The sequence below is a fragment of the Danio rerio genome, chromosome 3 (assembly GCF_052040795.2).
Source record: "Danio rerio strain M-AB ecotype USA chromosome 3, GRCz13ab, whole genome shotgun sequence".
NCBI lineage: Eukaryota > Metazoa > Chordata > Actinopteri > Cypriniformes > Danionidae > Danio > Danio rerio.
Window position 1 is genome coordinate 57070001 of NC_141023.1, and position 23586 is coordinate 57093586.

Below are 23586 nucleotides of genomic sequence, written 5' to 3' on the forward strand. Positions count from 1 at the left end.
CATTAACTTGCCTAATTACCCTAACCTGCCTAGTTAACCTAATTAACCTAGTTAAGCCTTTAAGTGTCTCTTTAAGCTGTATAGAAGTGTCTTGAAAAAATCTAGTAAAATATTATTTACGGTCATCATGGCAAAGATAAAGTAAATCAGTTATTATGAATGAGTTATTAAAACTATTATGTTTAGAAATGTGTTCTCCGTTAAACAGAAATTGAGGAAAAAATAAACAGCTAATAATTCTGACTTCAACTGTATATATACACATAATAAATATACACAGTACACACACTTAAATTATGTTTGTCATGATCACCAGCGATCCAGGCATGCACCATTACCCAGACTACTGTAAAAATCTGTCACCTTAAGAACTACAACTCACTTCATGCTCACACACCTATACCGATTCTCCAATGATTATACATACAGCTGAAAGTGGATCAAGGATTTTATCACGATCACCAGCAGTCTGCAAGCCTTGATTGTTGGTGATCGTGGCAATGTCAAAACAAACTTTTATTTTGGATGCGATTTATAGCAATTCATTTGTACCCAGAATTAGTTTTTATTTGATTTTATTAGCTATGAAAAATACATCTGTCTGCACACATTTTTAGAAAATAGATATTAATATAACTGTAAAGTATGTTCTAAGGGCTGCTGAGGTGAAGATTTTTAGCTCAGTTTATAACAACTTGTTTTAAGAAAATGCCATTTAAAAAGCTGAATTGTAATTGAAATCTACAGACACAAATTTGTTTAGACTAAAAAAAAACTTTATGAAAAACTAGAAAGCCAGACTCAAATTGACAGGTAGTGTTTTCATTTTAAAATGTCATTGGTTTAATGTCATAAATGCCAACGTCAGTTCCTTTTTTCCTTAAAAAGTCATATAGTGGTCTGTAATGCTGTGTTTTGGGATCATTCATTCAAATGTTCTCCAATAATGAGCATCTTGGGAATGTGCTAAAGGAATTCTCACTGCGATGAGGCATTTCTTAAACCAACGAGCCACTGTTTTTACTGTCATGTGCATTTCTCTGAGGTCAGAGGGCAGATTATTTCCACTGCGGAAATTATTCCACTGTATTTCAAGCATTCAAACATTATCTTTAGAATTTCAGACTTGGTGTTTGTTAAACAAATTAAACTGTCACTTTGAAGACAGGGACTTATCTTAGCTCTAAGTGGAAAGACTTGACGTTTCAAATGTTGAAACTAGAGTGCTGTGCTTTATCAAGAACAATTATTATTATTATTTTTTTTTAAATGAAGGATGGGATGGTGGCTCAGTGGTTAGCACTGTCGCCTCACTGCAAGAAGGTCGCTGGTTCGAGTCCCCGCAAGATCAGTTGACATTTCTCTGTGGATTTTGCATGTTCTCCCTGTGTTTGCGTGGGTTTCCTTCAGGTGCTCCGGTTTGCAAAGTCCAAAGTCATGCACTATAGGTGAATTGGATAAACTAAATTGTATGAGTGTGTGAGTGAATGTGTGTATGTGTTTTTCCCAGTATTGGGTTGTGGCTGGAAGGACATCCACTGTGTTAAAAATATATGCTGGGATGGTTGGTGGTTCATTCCGCTATGGCGACTCTCTAATAGAGACTTAAGGTTGATTTATACTTCTGCTTCAAGCGCACTTGGTCTGGTGCAGCCTCTACGCGGTCGTATACACCTCGCCATGGCTGATGCAAAAGTTGATGCACAACTCTCAATAAATGTAACTAGACGTTGCAATAAAGCAAAGTGCAAGCTCAGTGATTGGTTGACTTGGTATAGGGGATGAGTGTGGGCGGTGCTAAGAGCCGTGAGCCTGATGAAGCGATTGTTTACAAGTGTCGAATCCCATGAAGGAGCTCCAGATGAAAACTTTTGTTTTAGTGTTTGGCTTCTGATTAAAGTTGTTGCACATTCACCAGTTTCTGCTTCTAAATGAGTGAGTTTTAGCTACTTGTACATTAAGGTAGCTTTCAGAAAAACAAAACACCCTCGAACTATTAACTTTTTAAATCTGTATTTTTTTTCATTGTGGTTGGCAAAATAAAATACTGTGTTTATACAGTACTGTTCAACAGGTTGTTATTTTTATTTTGTTATGTTTATTTAAATTTATAGAATATATACATTTAATTTTTTACTACATTTACTTACAAAAATGAAATGAGAAAAACTGTGAACTGCCCTTTTCTGAGTCTTTGAATTTTTTAGAATAAGTTATTATAATTGTAAAAAAAAAGAAATAATATATATATATATATATATATATATATATATATATATATATATATATATATATATATATATATATTTATATATATATATATATATATATATATATATATATATATATATATATATATATATATATATATATATATATATATATTATTTTTTTTTATTTCATGTTTTTTAATTTTAATTCTAGCAAAAATTAGGTTTATTCGGATAACGTTATAATTTTAAGTATTAATTCTCACTGTTAATTAGTGGCTAATTACCAGCATAATAATATGATATTGGTACACATAAAGTACAAATAATTATTCTACATCCCTAATACCTAAAATTATTGAGCTAAAGTCTCAGTTATTGGTTTGTTAATAGCGAAAATATCAGAATAAATTGTGACTTTATTTTTTGTTTCAGTTGTGCTTTTAATTATGTTAGTTTTGACTCAAAATTAAATAACAATGTATTGCTAACTGAAAGAAAATAAAATATTTTTTTCCGTTAATGTTAATTATGTTGAATTAAAGCACGCTTTTTTTTTATAATTTCATTTTAGTCAAAACCCATCATATATCAGATCATACATCACAAAAAAATCGCTGGGTCGCTGGGTTGCTGGTTCGAACCTCGGCTCAGTTGGTGTTTCTGTGTGGAGTTTGCATGTTCTCCCTGCCTTCGCGTGGGTTTCCTCCGGGTGCTCCGGTTTCCCCCACAGTCCAAAGACATGTGGTACAGGTAAATTGGGTTGGCTAAAATTGTCCGTAGTGTATGAGTGTGTGTGAATGTGTGTGTGGATGTTTCCCAGATATGGGTTGTGCCAGGAAGGGCATACGCTGCGTAAAAACTTGCTGGATTATTCCCTTTATTAATCTAGGGTCGCCACAGCGGAATGAACCGCGAAAAAAATAAACATGATCAATATCATTAAGGATTATTTGATTAGTTAAATATTTTAAAATAGCCTTTTTGTGACATCATAAATCTCTTTACTTTCACTGTTGATTAATTTAATGTGCTCTTATATTCACATTAAATGTATTAATACTTTTACAAACCTCAAACTTTTAAACAGAACATATATTTTTTTGAGGCGTTGTCATGGGCAATTCCTGGTTTTGTTGGACTGGATTAGACAGAATTATGGTGTAGGGGAAACATGTCTGAGATGTCGAGTCGAGATGTCTGACGTTTGCAAGTCTGAGTCCTGTGATAATTGGCCTATTCTGACACAGATTACATGGCTGCTCTCAGACATCTAAATACCACAGACTTACTGACCTGTTTCTGCATGCGCTTGTGTGTCTACCAATGTATATTTACATGTTCATTTAAAACAAAGCACACAGAAAGAAAACCAACAGTCGGTTGCTTTTTTTTACAAGTCCCAGTTAGTTACTGTACACAAACTAAGTACAAATGCAAATTTCTCCTCAGTCTGATGGACTAAGGCAGCAAACAGATGTGGTCCGAGTTGGGTGGCGTGTTTGTGAGACAATGGGCTTTGAGCCGAAAACTGTATTTATTTACAAGGCCTGTGCAGTGTAATATTTGGAAGATGAATTGACACAGCCCTGTCTGAAGTACCGTTAAATGAGTACCTGATGTTTTCCATTGTGTTTTGAGTCTTGCTTGGATTTTAGCACTGACTTTTTACAAGCCTGTTGCCATGCTTTGAGCCAGCACAGTAAATAGGCATCTGCTAAACAAATAAATAACGTTATAAAATGCAGCACTGTTTTTTTTGTTCAGGCAGGCAGTGTGTTGGCATGGACAAACTCTTCCCACATGTTTAATTAAGTAGGGCCATGGAAACGGGAGGGCAATTTGTATTTGGGATGCTTGTTAGGGTGACCAGACGTTCAGTTTCCAGAGACAGTCCCATATTTTAGGTCTATTTGTAGTAATATGCTGTGAAAAAGTAATGTTTTGTCCTATATTTTGCATAAAATAAAATCGCTGAGCTCTCCCTCTGTCACGCAATGCACTCTTTACTAGAACATTGCGTGGAAACCCTTTGCATTAAACCACATAAGGACAGATTTACTAACAGCTAACTATCTTCTTTTTGGTATTAAACATTATTATCAGTATTTACGAAACAAGCACAGAGAAAAATATAGCTGAAAAAACGTGGAGCCAGCTATTTTTGCACCTGACCTTATTGAATATGCATTTTGGGGAGGTTAAACGTAAGTTTTGTGAGAGGGAGATAGGGATGGGTGATATGGTCTAAAAATTATATCATGATTTTCTGGTATTTATAGCAATAACAATATTATTGATAATATAATTAAAATGTATGCACTGAAAGACATTGTAGCTGAATACATTTTTGCAAATCTCAGATACATTATGCATATTTGCATTTGTAGGGGGTCAGACGCAAACTTTGTGAGATGGAAATAGGGAAGGGTGATATGGACAAAAAAAAATTTCACGATTTTCTGGTATTTAAATGTAACTATGTTTTGTCAGTTTAGTGGCTGATACGTACAAATTTGTACGAGTTCAGTCATAAGAAAATGTAAGATTTTAAATCACCCAACCCCGCCTCTAAACCCAGTTGTTTTTGGGGGATGAAGCTGCGGTCACACTGGACTTTTCTCCCTATAGACTTCCATTCATACACACGCGAATGCGTCAGACGGGAACTGCAAGCTCGTGCGACAAGTTTCGCAGTTTACTGTGTTGCAAAGTTCAAGCTTGATGAACTCTGAACTTTTAAATGTCTAATCATCTTGTTTAACCCCGCTCCTTTTCACAGCCCCTTAATACAGAATTTCTCAAGCTCAAACTCTAATGTGCTTAAGCAAATTGTACTTAATTGTATAAATGCTGTTAAACAAATTTATACGGATAAGCCACTAAATCAAAAAGTTAAAAAATGCTGTGAGATTGTGTTGACATTTTTACATTTTTGCAAAACTCAAATGCGTTATGCATATATGCATATCTAGGAAGTCAGACGCAAGATTTTTAAAAACAACATTATGATATGAAAAAAATATATATATAAATTTTCTGGTATATATAACAGTAATGATATTAATGATGATATAATTCATATGTATCCACTTGGAGGCAATGCAACTGTCTACATTTTTCAGCCTTTTCTCACGAGTAAGCATGACTGTGTTTTGTCAGATTAGTGGCTAATTTATACGAATTTGTACAGTCATATAAAAATGTGCGATTTTAAAAAGAAGGTGTGTCTCCCAACCCGTCCCTAAACCCCTCCGTCATTAGGGGACAGACAAATCATACTAAATTGTACGAATGAGATCATACAAATTCATACAAATTAGCCACTAAATTAAAAAGCTACAAATTGCCATACGATTGTGTTGACATTTTTAAATTTTTGCTAATCTCAAATATGTTATGTATATATTCATTTGTGAGTGTAACCACAAGGAAGTCGAGTGATAACGGAGGATTTTTTATTAAGAATCGTAGTCAGACTGGCAATGTTCAAAAACAGGCGCAAAAGGGAACAAACAAGGCAATCTGGATACGTCGTCAGATAACAGGCAGATGGTCTATACAGGCGGCAGACAGGGTAAATGATAAAACAAAACAAGGGTCAAAACGTGTAGAAACTATACCATGGAACGCATTGTAAACTTACAGGGTGTTAACCTAACAAGACTCAGCAATGAGAGTCAAAGTGAGCCGTATATATGTGAGTGTAATCAATATATGAGCAGCTTCAGCTGTGTGAGTGTAATCAAAGGAGACTTGGAGCAGGTGTGTGTGTGTGGTGCATGACAGGACTTTGTATGGAGACAGGATTGTAGTCCGTGTGAATGCGAATGTTCTCCAGCGATCTATTAGGGTTAGATTGCTGGTGATCATGACAGCAGGAGGTCAGATGCAAACTTGGAAATAGGGATGGGTTATATGGACTAAAAATGATATTACAGTTTTCTGGTATTTATAGCAATAACGATATTAATGATGATATATTTCATATGTATCCACTGAGAGGCAATGTAGCTGTCTACATTTTTTTTTTAGCCGGATTTCATGAGTAAACATAACTATGTTTTGTCAGTTTAGTGGCTAATTCATATGAATTCGTATAAGTTTGTTTAAAAATGTACGATTTTAAAAAGTAGGCGTGGCACCCAACCCCTCCTTAAATCCAACAGTCATTGGGGGATAAGTAAAATAGTACTAAATTGTGCGAATGGGATCATACAAATTTATAGCAATTAGCCACTAAATCAATATGCTACAAATTGCCATAAGATTGTGTTGATATTTTTAATTTTTGCAAATCTCAAATTGGTTATGTATATATGCATTTTTAGTAGGTCAGACACAAAACATGGACTAAGAATTAAGTGAAGTTTATTCATAAACTAATTTTGAGAGGATCACGTGATTATGATTGAACACGGCTGGTTCTGCATTAACATGCATGATTCACCAATCAAGCCATTCCTCACCCACTATAAAAAGCCAGGGATTTTTCACTACAGTCATCTTCTATTTGAAGAATCCCCCCTTCCATCCCTACCTTTTCACCTTTCCCTTCATAGGACAGCACGGTGGTCCAGTGACTAGCACTGTCGCCTCACAGCAAGAACGTCACCGGTTCTAGTCCTTTAACAGGCCGGTGGTCGTTTCTGTGTGTAGTTTGCATGTTCTTCCCGTGCTTGCATGGGTTTTCCCCGGGTCCTCCGGTTTCCTCCCACATTCCAAAAACATGCACAACAAGTAAATTGATAAATCAAAATTTTGCAACACAGGTAATCTCATAATGCAACATATCTTTTAATAGCATTCAATTTTTAGTCATCAGCTCTTATCAAGGGGGAGTTGTCGAGATCTACCTGAGCTCAAGGCTCCCCTTTCTTCCTCCAAACGGGAGGGAGCCCAGGGCTCAAGAACCATCGAGCTCAGGGCTCTCTCCCGGGACAGCATGCCAAACTTGCTTATAAGTGTGAACTCTTGAAATCAGTTTTCTGGTATTTATAGCAGTAACGATGAATAAGTATCCACTGAGAGACAATGCAGCTGTCTACATTATTACATTTTTGCCAATCTCAAATACATGACTAGGCCACGTTTCCTTATACAAGAAAACTGATCCACACCCTTTCCTAAAGCCAATCGATATTTTTTTTTAAAGCTAATGAGAAGAGTAAAGCATATCACAGCCAAATGGTTTTACCAGGATTTTACATTGTAAAGTTTACCTTGTTCTTCGAACCATTCTTAGCCACAATTCAACTCAGTGTGCTCCACTTTTCAAGTACAACACTATATGAGGTGAGCTACTGAGCAACTTGACCGATCCGGAAAAAGCTGTCCATACGGAATAAGTGGGTGGGGTGAACGCATTTAATTATGAATCACAGACACATTTAAGTGAAGTTTATTAATAAACTATTTTTGAGAGGAGCACGCGCTTATGGTTGATAGCAACTGGTCCACATTAGTTAACACTGATTTACCAATTAGACCTTAACAACTATAAATAACCAGAGTACCTTACCTTAGCCATCTTCATCTTGAGTAATCCCCCCTTCCACCCCTACTCCTCCCATTTCCTTGTCTGGGCAGCACGTAGGCGTAATGGTTAGCACCATTGCCTCACAGCAAGAATGTCACTGGCTTAGACACTATCTGGCCAAGGTGGCATTTCTGTGCAGAGTTTGCATGTTCTCCCTGTGTTTGCGTGGTTTTTCACAGGGCTCTCCGGTTTCCTCCCACAGACCAAAAACATGTAACATGAGTAAATTGACAAATCTAAATTGACTGCATAGACACTCCATAGTATTTATAATCTACTTCCAACATTATCAAGCAGGGAGAGTTCTCGAGTCCTACCTGAACTCGGACTCGCTCAGGGCTCTCTTCCGGGACAGCATGCCAAACACACTTCATAATCAATCATCAATTAAGGGCAAACTCTTGAAATTGTCTTTGTTGTATTTATTTGGTGCTGTGCAAAAAACAACCTTGATTTGTTGATAACATTTCCCTGTAAATGTCAGTAGTGTGAAAAGAAACACAAGTAATTGGCTTCATACCACCCTATAGAGTTTGTTTCACCCAGAAAAAAAAATGTACAGCAAAAATGTAGCCCAGGATTATGGGGTAACACTTTAAAGTAATGGTAGTTAATGTTAGTTAATGTATTTACTAACATGAACAAACAGTAATACACGTACTGCAGTATTTGTTCGACTTTGTTAATGTTAGTTAATGTTATTTAAGTTGAATAATGTTCGTTCATGTTGTAGTTCTTGTTAACTTGCTGCGCATGAACTGATTTAAACAAGCACATTTGGACTTTAATAATGCATTATTTAATGATGAACTATGATTAATAAATGATTTACAAGATTATTCATACTTAAATAATGTTAATAAATACATTAATCTACATTAACTAATGGACTTATTCTAAAGTGTTACTGGATATGGGAAGACATTTTACTGTATATTGCAAGCGATAAGATATCACCCATCCAAAGAGTGAAGTAATTAAGTAAATCACGCAACATGATTTATTGACATCTGCACTCTTTAAATTATGGACATTTGTTTATTATTTAACACCTAAAAGAGCATGTCTTGAATGTTGAACTTGAAATGACTGCAGTTGTTGCACTTCAGATAAGAAAGAGTGTTCCACATGCATTTATTTGGAATGCCAGCGGAACACATCGTCCAAACATATTGTTTGCCAAATATGTTTTTTTTTTTTATTGCTTCAGGAATTAAAAGATGACTTGAAACAAACAACTGAGTCATGTACTGTCAACTACTGTGATCTTAGTTCCCTCAGAGAGTGTGATCTTTTTTCCTTTTGCGTAACCTGTCAAAAATTCAAACAGTTGTCAGACCGTATACTTGTCAAATCTTGTAGACTATCTCACATGAAAACAGTCAGATATGGCTTTCTGAAAGTTAAGTTAATTCAGTAAATAACTACTGAATGTTAATTAAGTTAATCAAGTTCTCAAAACCTTTTGTTGTGGATAGCCAAATTCAGTTTCATTGTAATTCTGAATTATGGCATTTTTAGACTGAATAGGCTATAAGCACAGCTAGAGTTTTAAAAAGGCTTAATGTGACACTTTTCAATTTCACAAGGTTGTTTTTACAGCTTTGGTGCTGTAATGCATCGAGTTAAATAGACTTAAGCATTCATTTAGTTGCGTAAAACAGGGAGCGCGAAAACTCAATTGGAAATACTAGAGGGGTGGGAGATTTAATTCAGTGCTTTCTTTTTCGATCTGAGATCCCCTTTAAATCGTATATCTATCAGACAGTGAAGATTGCTGATTTTAAAGAAATCAGATCTTATATGTGCCAATTTTGTAACTGAAAAAGTTCACTGGAAGCCCAGGGGCAGACTGGCTGAAAAATAATATGTATGCATATAGCCTATTGGTTTTTATACAGTAAATAGGGTAGTTCACTCAAAAATAAAATTAAATCACTTTTTAGTCACCCTTAAGTGTGTCATAACCTGACTCCCTCATGTGTTTGTTTTCCTCATGTGACCTTCACCATGTGCTCCTTCAAGATCCCGCCACTAGTTATGTTCATCTGTTCCACCTGTGTTCATCCCCTGTGTCCAATCATTGTCATCACCCTGATGTGTATTTAAATCCTTGTATTCAGTTTCTCCATTGTCTGCTGTTCTCGCTACATCGATGTATGTCTTCACTCCATGTTCTTCCTGTGTTCATCTTTGTAAGTCTTGTATATAAATTAGTGCTGTCAATAGATTTAAAAAAATAACTAATTAATTGCACTTTTTTTGAAAATCAATCACGATTAATCACATTTAAAAAATTGAAACTTGTAATTTTGGCTATTCAAACGACCTCATGTCACTTTCTGAGTACATTTACATAAGACACCAATACTCTAATTTTAATATGATTTAGATAATACTCTTATTAAAAGTCTACCATGTAAGCAGCTTTTTTTTTTTTTTGTGTACCTTAAAGGACCACCGAGTCACAAAATGCGGAGGTTTTTCTTTCCGTTCACCATGTGGTATCAAATTCCATTAAGACAGAAGTCAAACGTTAAAAATGAAACACCCGAAATTGCATAAAACTCTGGAGAAAACGCTGGAGAGCCTGGTGATGTGACATTAATTGTTTGATACTGAAACTTGCCTTCAAAAAGCGCTACCTTGGCCTTATCCATATTTCTTTGCATTTTGAACACGTGTCGACCACAACAGTAAATAAAATAACTGCAACTGCGTCAATTTTTTTTTTACACGTTAATTTTTTCAAATTAATAGCATGCGTTAACCCACTAATTTTGACAGCACTAAAATAAATCTGTGTTTTGATAATTCTGAGATCCTGTGCCTTCTAGTGAACCCAGGCATTACAAAGTGGTTCTAAACCTTTATTAGTTTCTTTATTCTGTTAAACACGAAGCATGATATATTAAAGAAAGCTGAAAACCTGGGACCACCAACATCCACAGTATAAAAGTCAATTGTTCCATGTTTTCAACATTCTCCAAAAAATATATATTTTGTTCAACAGAGAAAAGAAAATCAAAGAGGTTTGTTTCAAGTGAAGAGAAAAAATGATGACAGAATTTCATTTTTAAGGGAACTATCTCTTCAAGATAGTGTTTTGTGCTCCATTTCCAAATAGAAAAACCACAAAAAATAAATAAAACCACTTTAATGCTCATTTCAAATGGCACAGATGTTGTGGTTATTGTCAAAACAACCCATTTAATCCCCATTAATTTTACCAACAGGAGTTATTTATAAATACTGTAACTTTCCTGTGCATGCATTTGAAGCGACTGTAAACAGTAGACAGTGGACGTCCTGGAGACGTGTTTTCGAAGGAGGCGCTGGCAGGTGTCAGCTGTCAGGTGTGCATTTAACTGTCTTAGGCTAGACTGTGTCATAACTCTATCCCATAATGACACCCCGTCCATAAGCAGCTGTGTTCTTGATTTGAACGTGACCGCATCTTAAAGCATCCAAGTAGATTGTCGCACTTTGAGCTGGCGGCGAGTCAGCCAACGAACGGCAGCCAAACTCTCAGCATGTTGTTGGTGCTTGTTGTGACCCAGAGGGGATTGGCTTTGCGAATAATACAGCTGCAGGGCCGTCAGGATCAGATCTAGTTCTGTTGATTTGTGTTTCTGACTAGCATTCCTTCAATGCAGAAACCTGTACAGTAACACTGAGAAGACTTTCCACATTTTTTGATGTGTTTCATGAAATGTGGTTTCCCAAATATGGACCGAAAGTTCTGTCATTACTAACATTTTAGTGTTTTTAAATGCTTTGATCCATAAAATATATACACAAAGCATTGGACAGTTTATCTCGATCTGTGATTTGAAGCAAAGATTTCTTCAGACTTAAGTAGATCAAGTGCTAGAGCAAATTAAGCAAGATATCTTAGTACCATCGATATTTAATTCTATAAATATACTAATTTCATTGATATTAGTTTGTTTTGAGAATACAAGCTCAACAATAGGCCACTGAAGAGTTCCTAAAGACAGTCATTCATGGCTGTATAGGTACTGTATCAGCCAAAAAATGTGAACATCGAGGAAAAGTCCATTTATTTCCATTATTTGTTTCAAAAAGTTAAATGTGTATGTTATATTAGTCCACCACACACAGAGTGAAATATTTCAAGCCTTTGTTTCAATTTGAATGATAATGGATTAAACATAAAAAAAAAAAACAAATCCAGTATTTCACAAAATTAGAATATTTCATGTGACCAATAAAAAATTATCGTAAACACATGTTGGCCTCCTGAAAAGTGAGTTAATATACTGTTTTTTACTTTGTTGGGCCTTCTTTTGCACTAATTAAAGCATCAAGGCAGCGTAGCATAGAGGCGATCCGCCTTTGGCACAGTTAAGGTGTTATTGTAGCCCAAGTTGCTTTAATGTTAGCCTTCAGCTCCTTTGCATTTCAGGGTCTCTGTTCCCTCGACTGTCTGTTGACAAAAGCCCATAGATTTTTTATGGGGTTTAAGTCCGACAAGTTTGCCAGCCAATCAAGTACAGTTATTCCATGGCTAATAAACCAGGAACTGGTAGATTTGTCTTTGTAGCCAGGTGCCAAATTTTGCTAAATAAAATCATCTTCTCCAAAAAGCTTGTCGACAGCAGGAAGCATGAATGCTCTAAAATTTTCTGGTTAACAGCTGAGTTGACTTTGGACTTGATAAAAGACAATGGACCCAGATGACATGGCTCCCCAAACCATCACTGATTGTGGAGATTTCACACTGGACTTTAAGCAGCTTGACTTTAGTGCCTCTCTCTCTCTCTCTCTCTCTCTCTGCTCTTCCTTCACTCTAGGTTCTTGATTTCCAAATGAAATACAAAACTTGCTTTCATCTGAAAAGAGAACCTTGGACCACTTGGCAACAGACCAGTACTTTTTCACCTTAACACAGCACAGACACTTTTGGCGTTGTTTTTTTGTTCAGGAGTGGCTCCTTATGAAGCTCCCTAAGATTTCTGAATCGTCCTTACTTTACAATCCTCCCAAGACTGAAGTTATCCCTGTCACTTGTGCACCTTTTCCGACCACTAATAGTCAATAATAGTCTTCTAGGTTTTTTTGATATATATTTAAATTGTTTACACTTAGCAGATGATTAATAAAGAACAGTAATAACGAAGTGTAGTCAAAAAATTGATTTATATCCAAACACGCATCCTGTTCTTATGCCCCATGTAAAGATGCATATGTCTCTAAAACCTGACCAATCTAAACTTGTTTTAAATAAAACAAATATAAATGGGTTGTGCGTTCGCCTCACAACAAGAAGGTTGCTGGTTCGAGCCTCGGCTGGGTCAGTTGGCATTTCTGTGTGGAGTTTGCATGTTCTCCCCGTGGTGATGTGGGTTTCCTCCGGGTGCTCCAGTTTCCCAAAGTCCAAAGACATGTGCTATAGGAATGAGTGTTTAGGAATGTTTCCCTGTGATGGGTTGCAGCTGGAAGGGCATCCTCTGCATAAAACATATGCTGGATAAGTTGACGGTTCATTCCGCTGTGACGAACCCAGATAAATAAAGGGACTAAGCCAAAAAGAAAATGAACAAATGAATTAAAAGCTAATTGTCATGAATGAACTGAAAAAGCCCCCCGACTTGAGGAAGGCATGGAGGCTGTGGTTTTTATATTTATGTGAAAAATAATCATTTTTGTAACATTTTAATCCTTTATTTATTTTTGTTCATATGTTAATACTTTTGAGTATTGCCGTACATCCTGTGCATATTATGCAATGTGTATGCGTTTAAGGAGCACAACTAACGCACTCTGCCCTGGACTTTAGACTAACTTTCAGTTGGTCAATGGTGCAGTCTATTTCAGTTCCTCAAAATAGCAATGCATCAACAATGTGCCTTAACGCACCTCCTTTCTAGACCGGAACACCCATGAGTCCACAAAGTGGTGCAAATGAATTTACTATTAAAACAAAGTGACTCAAAGCAGGAAAATTAGGGTTGAGTTGGTCTGAAAATAGGGTGTATAATAGGGCCTCTTACTTCAGGGTGTATAATAGGGCCTCTGGGTGTATAATAGGGCCTCTTAACTTCAGAAAAGTTTGAACCCATCCCTGAGCTTTATTTATCAACTTTATAATTATGGCCAACTTTTATATTAATAAAATCTACTGCCTGACCTAAAATAACCATGAATAAAGCAGCTAAATAAATGAACATTAACCAAAATTATAATAACAGTTATATAATACAAAAACTGGCAAGCAGCAAGCATGTGAAGTAGTTCAAGGAGCTGAAATAATAGATCATTTAACGGCTTAAAGATATCAGCCTAATATTTTTATTGGGCCAATACCGATATCATTAAAATAGCATGTATCATCAAATATCGATATGGCCCCTAATATATTGTGCATCCCTAATTATATGCATTTTTATTATTGAATTATTTGCAGGTGGACCCTGTTTGGACCCTGGACCCTGTTTTAATCTACTCATTGCAAATAATTTCATTATGTTTGTTGCTATTTTATTCATTTAATCAAATCAAAAATTGAAGATTAGATTATAGGTCCAGTGAAATTTAAATGTTGTATTAAATGAATAGATGTTAGGTTTTAGTATGTACGTTTTTAATAATATCTGTAAGCTAGAGTGCTACAAAACAGTGACAAAAATTGTATTTAAAGGATATAAAACTGATATAAACATTCAAGTTTGCAATTTGTCATTTCTGACTAAATGAATCAACAATTTTTTTTTTTCACGTTATCTCATACTTCAGTTTTTCATCAAATCTTGACCATTCGAATGCGCTGTAGTATCTGACATGCCCCACCTTCTTCAAGACGCTTCTCATTTGCTTTTTATTTGATGCGCTTGAGTGCAATCACTCATTCAGTCAAGAATCTGAATTTAATCTTGTTATATCATAATAAGCACTTTTAAAAATGCTAATACGACAAGGATCTTCTGTTTATGGTGGCTTAGAAATGACTGTAAATCTTTTTTTACTTGTGTCCAGCTAATGTGATGGATGTGCTGAGGGCACTGGAGCTTTCTGAAGACATGGAGGGGGTTACAGTGGAGGCCGGTCTGTGCACAGAGAGAAAGGGCACTTCAGAAACAGACATGGCTTACAGGATAGATAAGAAAATTCAGCTCAGCGCCCCGACTAAACAGCTCTTTCCAGGTATGGATGCTCGAGATACTCATTTCTGAAGTGTGAATTCAGCAGGCTGTGTGTTAAAAGTGGTTTCCTTCACAGACTCCGCTTTCCCTGAGAACTTCTCTCTGATGACGACGGTGAAGGCCAAGAGAAACTCTCAGTTCTTCCTGCTGTCTTTGTATGATGAGCAGGGGGTCCAGCAGCTGGGCCTTGAAATGGGCCGGTCACCTGTGTTCCTCTATGAAGACCACAAAGGCCAGCCGGCTCCAGATCTATACCCTTTATTTAGAAAAATCAATCTTTCGGATGGCAAGTGAGTGCTTGCATGAATTCTTAAATAGTCAAAATGTTTTCTTTCCTTATGATGAGAAGTTTTTCTCATGTGTAGTTCTTAATAATCGTATGTAACTAAGACCACATCCCAATTCTATTTTTGTACCCCTACCCATTCCCCTTCCCCCTTCCCCATGGCCCTTAAAACCAAGGGTGAAAGGGAATGGCTTCAAAATTTACCCCTAAGAATTGGGACAGCACTACAGCATCATATGGCTTTTCCTTCTGAGTTTCTGCTGTGATGAAGCTCTGCTGTTGTTGACTCTGATTAACCTGCTGTCTTCTCTTCTCAGATGGCATCGGATCGCCTACAGCGTGGAGGGAAAGTCGGTTACGCTGTACCTGGACTGTAAGAAAGTGCAGACACTGGAATTAATGCGCGGAGATGATCCTGTGGTCAGCACTGATGGAGTTATCGTGTTCGGGACGAGGTTATTAGATGAGGAGGTTTTTGAGGTAAGAAATATGAGAAATTCAGCTTGTTGTAATATGAAGATATCTTTCCCTGACTCTATTATTTATGTGAACATACAATATAAGAACACTGACATGAGTTTAAAAAATGAAATAATAGATTAGATTAGATTAGATTCAACTTTATTGTCACAAGTACAAGTCAACAAAATGCAGTTTAGGTCTAACCAGCAGTGCAATAGCAGCAAGTGCAGGATACAGGTATAAGTTATCAAGTGCAGTAGTAGAAAAACTAAAGTGATATTTACAGATGGATGTACTATGAACATTATATACAGATTGTATTAGCTATGAACAGAGATGTACAATAAATGAATATATGTACAGGTTGCTATTAATAATCAGAAGTGTGCAGATAGATAAACATAGTTACAAATGTGTATGCAAGAGTGGGTGTGTACATACTTACAAATGTCCATGTGCAGTGGGTATGTACAGTTCAAATAAGTGAATTAGTGCAACGAATGTGCAAATTTTAAATGTGCAAATGTTAATCGAAAAAGCTGAGTAAGTTAAGACAATTGATATCTAAGTTTTAATAAAAGTTATATTTATTTATGCAAATAAGCCATTATCTAATAATAAGTTTTATAAACATATTTATAATGTAAATTTTAAAACATTAAGAAAGCTAGCTTCACGATTCCTGTTTCATCTTCGTGTACATATTAGATCTAAAAATTTATTTTTAATGTTTCTTTATTATATTTTTTGTTTACTGCTTTATTACTTTTATCAACCAGGATTAAGGAATACAATGTTATATAAGTAATACATCCCAAGTAAACCTGATGTATGGCGATATATGCAAATTGCACATATGAAATACAAGTTCATGTTTGGATTTCACAGATAAAAATTCTGTGTCATAAATATGTATAATATTAGTGTCCCACCAGTGATAATATACAGCCATATCGCACTGTTACAAGTGTGATATTGCGTTTATACTATAGTTTGACGGCAAAATCATGTATATAAAAAAGAAAATCAAACATGGAAAGTCTGAAAATCCTTTTGAATGAGGAACTACTTTCTTCCACCATTCATTCACATCTGCAGCTGACGTCAGAACAGTGAAAACCATTGCTACTTCACCATCGTCACTTTGGAGCTAGTATGTGGATGATTTTCTAGTGCAATGTCTAAAGCAGGGGTCTCAAACTAATGGGCCTTGGGCCATTTACAGCCCTGCGATCCTCTTCCCTCTGGCCCACAACTGATTTAAAAAATGTAACAAGATTCCACCTGCCAAAACATATGTTTTTGAACATCTATCATAGTTGTGCAGTTGCATCTAGCCACTTGTGGTTTTGACCAGCCACCTTATGTGGAGTTCAGACTGCATGATTTTTAAAGTAGTTGCGTCATAGATGTTTTCACACTGTATGACTGTCTGGGCTAGCGTTTTGTCGCTGCTTTGTTTACACTGTAAGATGGATCGGCAACAGGGTCTTTTACATTGCATGACTTTACAATAGGAAGAATCGCCGACAACTTCGTCCAAACTATGTCTCACAGCCAAAAACACGTAGTATATCTTTTGTTATTAACTACATTACGAGAAAGAAGCCTTTAATGGGGTGGAAGATGTGCATATTTGCTCATCTGTGTTTGAAGGGAATTAGCAATTTCTCCTCAACTTTCATTTTTAACTTTCTGTATGAAACGTCAAACAGACACAGGTGCTCCTCTCAAACCTCCTCTAGATTTTCTTCCATTTCTTGGGTCCAAATAAACCGAAAATGAGCGCTTTTAACTTCTCCCCCAACCTCCTGCTGGCCAGCAGGAACACACACACACACACACACACAAGTGAATGCTGCTCTCTCATTGGCTGTAGGTGATCGCCAAAGTTATTTTCAGTCAAAACTCATTTTACATGGCATGATTTGAATCGGCGACAGCTCCACATATTTAACATGCCAAATATCTCACAGGCATCGTCGACTCATCTGCGATTCTCTTAGATTGTGTCTTTGATAGTTCATACCGTGTGATTATCACTCACGTGCAGGAGCACCGATTTGCCTGTGATTTCAGACATTTGTCTGCGATTTCTCAAAACCTGTCGGCGAATCAAAATCGGGGCTAAAATCATGCAGTCTGAACTAGGCATTAGTGTTTACCTTGGCTTTTTCACTTTTTAATTATTGTGATATCTCGATGGCAACAGAGACATACTGGGAAATGTCTCTAGAGTCTAGACTGATGGCATTTGATGGCGTTCAGCCTTATAATCTTAAAATGTGAGCAAAATCAACTGTTTTGTCATCACTTTATACAAGAAGTCTAAAACTCAAATTGGCGGGGGGCCATTTCAGTGACTGCTAATTCATAGGAGGGCTTATTTAACACTCAGTCACAAGAAGAAAGTGGACACCTGATGTAAATAATGCATCTTAGGTCAACACACATGACGTTTATATTTGAAGAATTACCTGTCATCAGTAATAATGCAAATTAGCATGTTTATCATGTCACACATCAGCTGCTGAAATATATCAGTGGTTGTTGTGTGTATAGCCGAGCATTAGACACACACTCATTCTTCCACAGAGTATATGCAGTCAAAACTCTAGCTGTTTGTCTCTTGATTGACATATTGAAGGGGAAGTTTAAATTGCTATGGATATACTACAAATAATAGGAATAATAGTTATTGTTCTGTCACAACCAATTGTATTGTGCAATAGCGAATGAACAACAGAAAGCAGTTTGGATAACTTTAATATTGTTTAATAATGTTCTTTTTAACATTTTTAATTTGTGCAAAGCTACAACAAAGAGAGCAAACATATGTACATATTCAAATTTAGCAGTACAATTTTGCTAATGTACATAGTTTTCATGCAAATCTTAATAAGCATATGAGGAAAATCTTTTAAATTAGACCATTTGAATCAAATATTAGCAAATTGTTCATATTTATTGGAAGTGTTTGTACAACAAAAAACTGATTAAAAAACTGATAATAATCAAAAACTGATAATAATCAAACGATGTTTGAATATTTACAAATATACAGCTTTAGTAAAAATATAGCCCTTACGGGCAAATATTTCAACGTTTAAATCAGCCACACAAATAAAATGCATGTGTGATACTCTCGACTGTACAGGTTTCAGAATGGGACAATAATATGGAAACACACTCTAAAATTTGGTGTTAATAATACTGAATTCTGGCGATGTAGTGGCGCAGTAGGTAGTGCTGTCGCCTCACAGCAAGAAGGTCGCTGGTTCCAACCTCGGCTAAGTTGGCGTATCTGTATGGAAGTTTGCATGTTCTCCCTGTGTTCGCGAGGGTTTTCTCCGGGTCCTCCGGTTTCCCCCACAGTCCTATGACATGTGGTACAGGTGAATTGGCTAGGCTAAATTGTCTGTAGTTTATGAGTGAGAGTGTGTGTGTATGTTTCCCAGAGATGGGTTGCGGCTGGAAGGGCATCCGCTGCGTAAAAAATGTTCTGGATAAGTTGGCGGTTCATTTCGCTGTTGCGACCCCAGATTAATGAAGGGACTAAGATGACAAGAAAATGAATAAATAAATACTGAATACTGGAGATTTCAAATTTATGATTCACTTTCAGAAAAATGACAATTTCAAATGCAAAGTCTGTATATACATTATAATAAACACAATTAGTTTTGAATGTTTTCTTTCTGCTACTATGGAAGCAAAATAGGCCACAATCTTAAAACTGGAGTGTGCAGATTTGTTTGTCTTGCCTTAAACTTGATAAAAGTTATGTAAGTTTAAAAAACAAACAACTTCTTACTGTATATACAGTTGAAGTCAGAATTATTAGCCCCCCCTTTAAATTTTTTTATTTTTTAAATATTTCCCTAATGATGTTTAACAAAGCAAGGAAATTTTCAGTTTGTCCGATAATATTTTTTCTTCCGGAGAAAGTCTTGTGTTTTATTTCGGCTAGAATAAAAGCAGTTTTTATTTTTTTAAAGAATCATTTAAGCTATATATTTTCTCGATAGTCTATAGAACAAACCACCGTTAACTTGCCTAATTACCCTAACCCTCATTTGCCTAGTTTACCTAATTAACCTAGTAAAGCCTTTAAATGTCACTTTAAGCTGTATAGAAGCGTCTTGAAAAATATCTAGTCAAATATTATTTACTGATAAAATAAATCAGCTATTAGCGATGAGTTATTAAAACTACTATGTTTAGAAATGTGTTGAAAAATCTTTGTTAAACAGAAATAAAAAACAAGGGGGTAATAAGTCAGGATGGCTATTAATTCTGACTTCAACTATGTACAGTATACTGTATATTTTAGAGGAACAGCCATTTAGAAAACAAAATCTTTCAATCTAATGTTAGGGTTATAAAAATAAATAATTAAACAAAGAAAAACTAATTGTAACAATAAAACAATAATAAAATTACATCTTTTGTGCATAATAATCACACTTTTGGTTATATATATATATATATATATATATATATATATATATATATAATTTTTTTTTTTCACAGTTAAATTAAAGGCATTACAACAAAATTCATTGCAGTGCAAACAGCATTACAATATAAATCATTTACAGTTTAATGAAATATTGATTAATATTAAAAAAATGCAAATATAATTTGTAAAAAAACAGGCTGTGCTGTTTATATGGCAGTGTTTATTTATGCCATATAATATATGTATGCTTCTTCAATGTCCTATTCCCCCACTCTATTCGGCTTCTTCCTGAATGTGCTCATCACACTCCCTCTTGACTCCCAGACAAACAGCAAACAAGATATTTCTCTTGCAAAGCGACAGGGACTCTCAGATCAGCGCAATTTAAGTTCATACAAAATTCATGTGTGTTGATGCCTCTGCTTTGCCTTAATGGAATAAACCGTGGCGGTCTGTTTGTTTTATGTTTAATTGAATAGTTTGAAATAGAGTGGATTAGAAGCAGTCGTCTGGGCAGATAGAAATGGACTCCTGAGAGAGGGATAAACAGGTGCTGTTCAGGCTTGTTTCTAGAGAAACCCTTAAAGTGTCACTCAGCTTATTTGAGAATTAGTACTGTCTGGATGATTACTGACCCTCATGTCACTTCAAACAAGACTTTCTTTAATCTGTGCAACACAAAAGATGAATTTGAATAATCTGGCTTTTTTTTTTCTTTTTTTTTTTTTACAAGGAAAGCAAAGAGCAGTAGGTCTGTGAAAATTCATTTATTCATTTTCTTGTCGGCTTTGTCCCTTTACTTGTAAAATAACAGGCTGTGTTATTTATTATTTAAAATATATATTATTTTATTATTATTTTAAATATATATATTCTTATTTGTTTTATTTTGGCAAGATAAAAGCAGTTTTATTTTTTTAAAAACCATTTTAAGGTCAAAATTATTCCCCTTTAAGGAATATAGTTTTTCAATAGTCTACAGAACAAACCATCATTATACAATAACTTGCCTAATTACCAATTACATGCCTGGTTAACCTAATGAACCTAGTTAAGCCTTTAAATGTCACTTTAAGCTGGATAGAAGTGTGTTAAAAATATCTGTTCAAATATGGCAAAGATAAAGTAAATCAGTAGTAAGAAACAAGTTATTAAAACTATTATGTTGGGAAATGTGTTGAAAATATTTTCTTTCTGTTAAACAGAAATTGTGGAAAAAAAATAAACAGGTAGGCTGATAATTCAGACTTCAAAAAAAAAAAATTAATAAATAAATAACTAAATAAATAAATAAATATATATACACACACACACACACGCACACACACACACACACACACACACACACACACACACACACATACATATATATATATATATATATATATATATATATATATATAGTTGTGGGAAAATGCAGCACGTTTTATTCACTTGTTTGTGTTGTAAGAAAATTGAATGCATTTTTTTAATTGTGATTTTGTGATTGCATCATGAGGATTTGCAACATGTGTGCTGTCAAACGGATGAAGTTCTTTTTCTCAGTTTGCTGGTGTTTTTTGTAATTGTACGTGTTTTCTCAAATTGCAGAATTTTACACTTTCTTGGTCATCGTACTCTCAGTCATTGTAGAAATGTGAATTTGGAACATTTTCATACAAAACCCATAAAATTCATAAATATCATCACATGGGCTGTCACTTTCAAATGTTACAATAGCCACATATTTCATATACTTGATTTTTTAATGTGTTTGCGCATTTGAAACTAGTGCAGTTTTTCTGTAAGGACATACATTTTACATTCTTAAATGTATTGCAACATAAAGTTGACATCTCCCCCCCAAAAATGTATTGATTTCTGTCATTACTTTCTCAAAGTTAATTTTGAGAAAGTAAACAACTCATCTGTGTAAAAGAAAGATCAAAGGGTCAAAGTGAAGATTTATTTTTTTTTTTTTTAATTTTGAGCTTTGACCAAACCCAAGCATTTAGAATTTTTGGTATTACTGTTAAGTGTTTTTGAGATCATATCTCCCTACAGTATATGTCTTCTTTAGAGTTTATATAACATTCAGATGATTAGGTTGATAAGTTTGAACATGAACTGAAAGTCCATGACTAATCTGGTGTAGCTTGTGGTTTATGTTTCCAGCTAGATGTAGATTGGAGTTGAAGGCCCATCACTGCTCTTGGCTGTGTCCTCATGCTTACTATATGTGTGCTGGTCTTCAGTGCGCAGAAGAGCTGCACTCCATAACACCCTCAGGACATCAGCTAACATTCTGGCCAGTGAGGCTTTATGTATTTTAAGCAATAGAAACCCTCAAAGGGGATGCTATTGCCAGGCTAATGGACCTTTAAGGGTCCTCTATATTCTTCCACCTCAAAAACCAGATGTTTCTTCAGGTCCTGTGTAGCACACAGCACATGTCCTGCAGCCGCCACTACAGTAACTTAACCTCCCCTGCTCCTCCCATCCAATACTATTGCCTGTTGTAGAGCTTTATCTGTTTCTACTAGAACCCCACCCAGAGAAACACAATACTCTTCCCATTCCTTTTCATACTTCACAAAATTCAACCCAAAACAATGTTCCATTGTTAACAAATGCTGTTAAGAGCAAAATACTTGACTACGTCTTCCACTTTGTATGGGTCCCAGACAAAAATTCCTGACTTTAGTTTAGGAGTCCTCATGACACAGCCCATTTCAATGTTTACACAACATTGAGGCTTTTCACTGGTGAAATGATCAACACTGGGTCATCCTAAACCCTGAATAATTGTAATCCTGGGTTATCTGTAATCACGTTCCACATGGCTCCTACTATACCTGGTGTTAACCAATAATCCTGGATCAGATGGAACAGATGTTTCACATTATACAGTTTTAAACACCAGGTTAACGCTCTTATTTGCATATTTGTGGTGTCACCAGTGCTGATTGGACAATCAGCAATCTTAGGGGCCATTCACACGGAACGCGTTTTTCCTTTCCAACGTGCTACTTTTGTATTGTTTTTCAATTTAAACACAACCTTAATAGATGTGTTTGTCTGTTACTTGCATCTTTTGAAGTGACTCGAACATGAATGCCATATTTTTAGAAGCAAAGACTCATTCAGTGTCTTTTAACTTAACACAGTATCTAAGGGTGCTTTCACACTTGCCTTATTTAGTTTGGTTGAATCGCACTTGAGTTCCATTTCCCTCTTGGTGTGGTTTGTTTGGGCAGGTGTGAATGCAGCAGTTGTGCTCGAGTGCACACCTAATGCCTAGTTCACACTAAAGGATTTTAGGCCGGATTTGAGCCCGATTTGGAAGTTAACGAGCTCGCCGACAGATCGGGCTGTGATCGGGAAGAAATCTGCGGGTGCTCGGCGCTCGCCGCTCTTTATGTTTGAACTACTGAACAACGCATCAACGAGGCTCGCTGACGCGTCACCGACACCTCGCAGAC

The 23586-nt window shown here is 35.8% G+C and overlaps 2 protein-coding genes across 2 annotated transcripts in view; both read left to right on the forward strand.

Annotated features, from left to right (window-relative positions):
* The window catches only part of LOC147846065 (uncharacterized), a 700063-nt gene that overhangs the window by 521087 nt on the left and 155390 nt on the right, over positions 1-23586 (forward strand). The window lies entirely within an intron of this gene.
* Positions 14749-23586, forward strand: part of col5a3a (collagen, type V, alpha 3a) — a gene marked incomplete at its 5' end in the record, with an annotated part of 97218 nt that continues 88380 nt past the window's right edge. Inside the window, 3 exon segments of the mRNA NM_001190756.1 lie at positions 14749-14916; positions 14992-15205; positions 15519-15681. Coding sequence (NP_001177685.1) covers positions 14749-14916; positions 14992-15205; positions 15519-15681 — 545 coding nt within the window.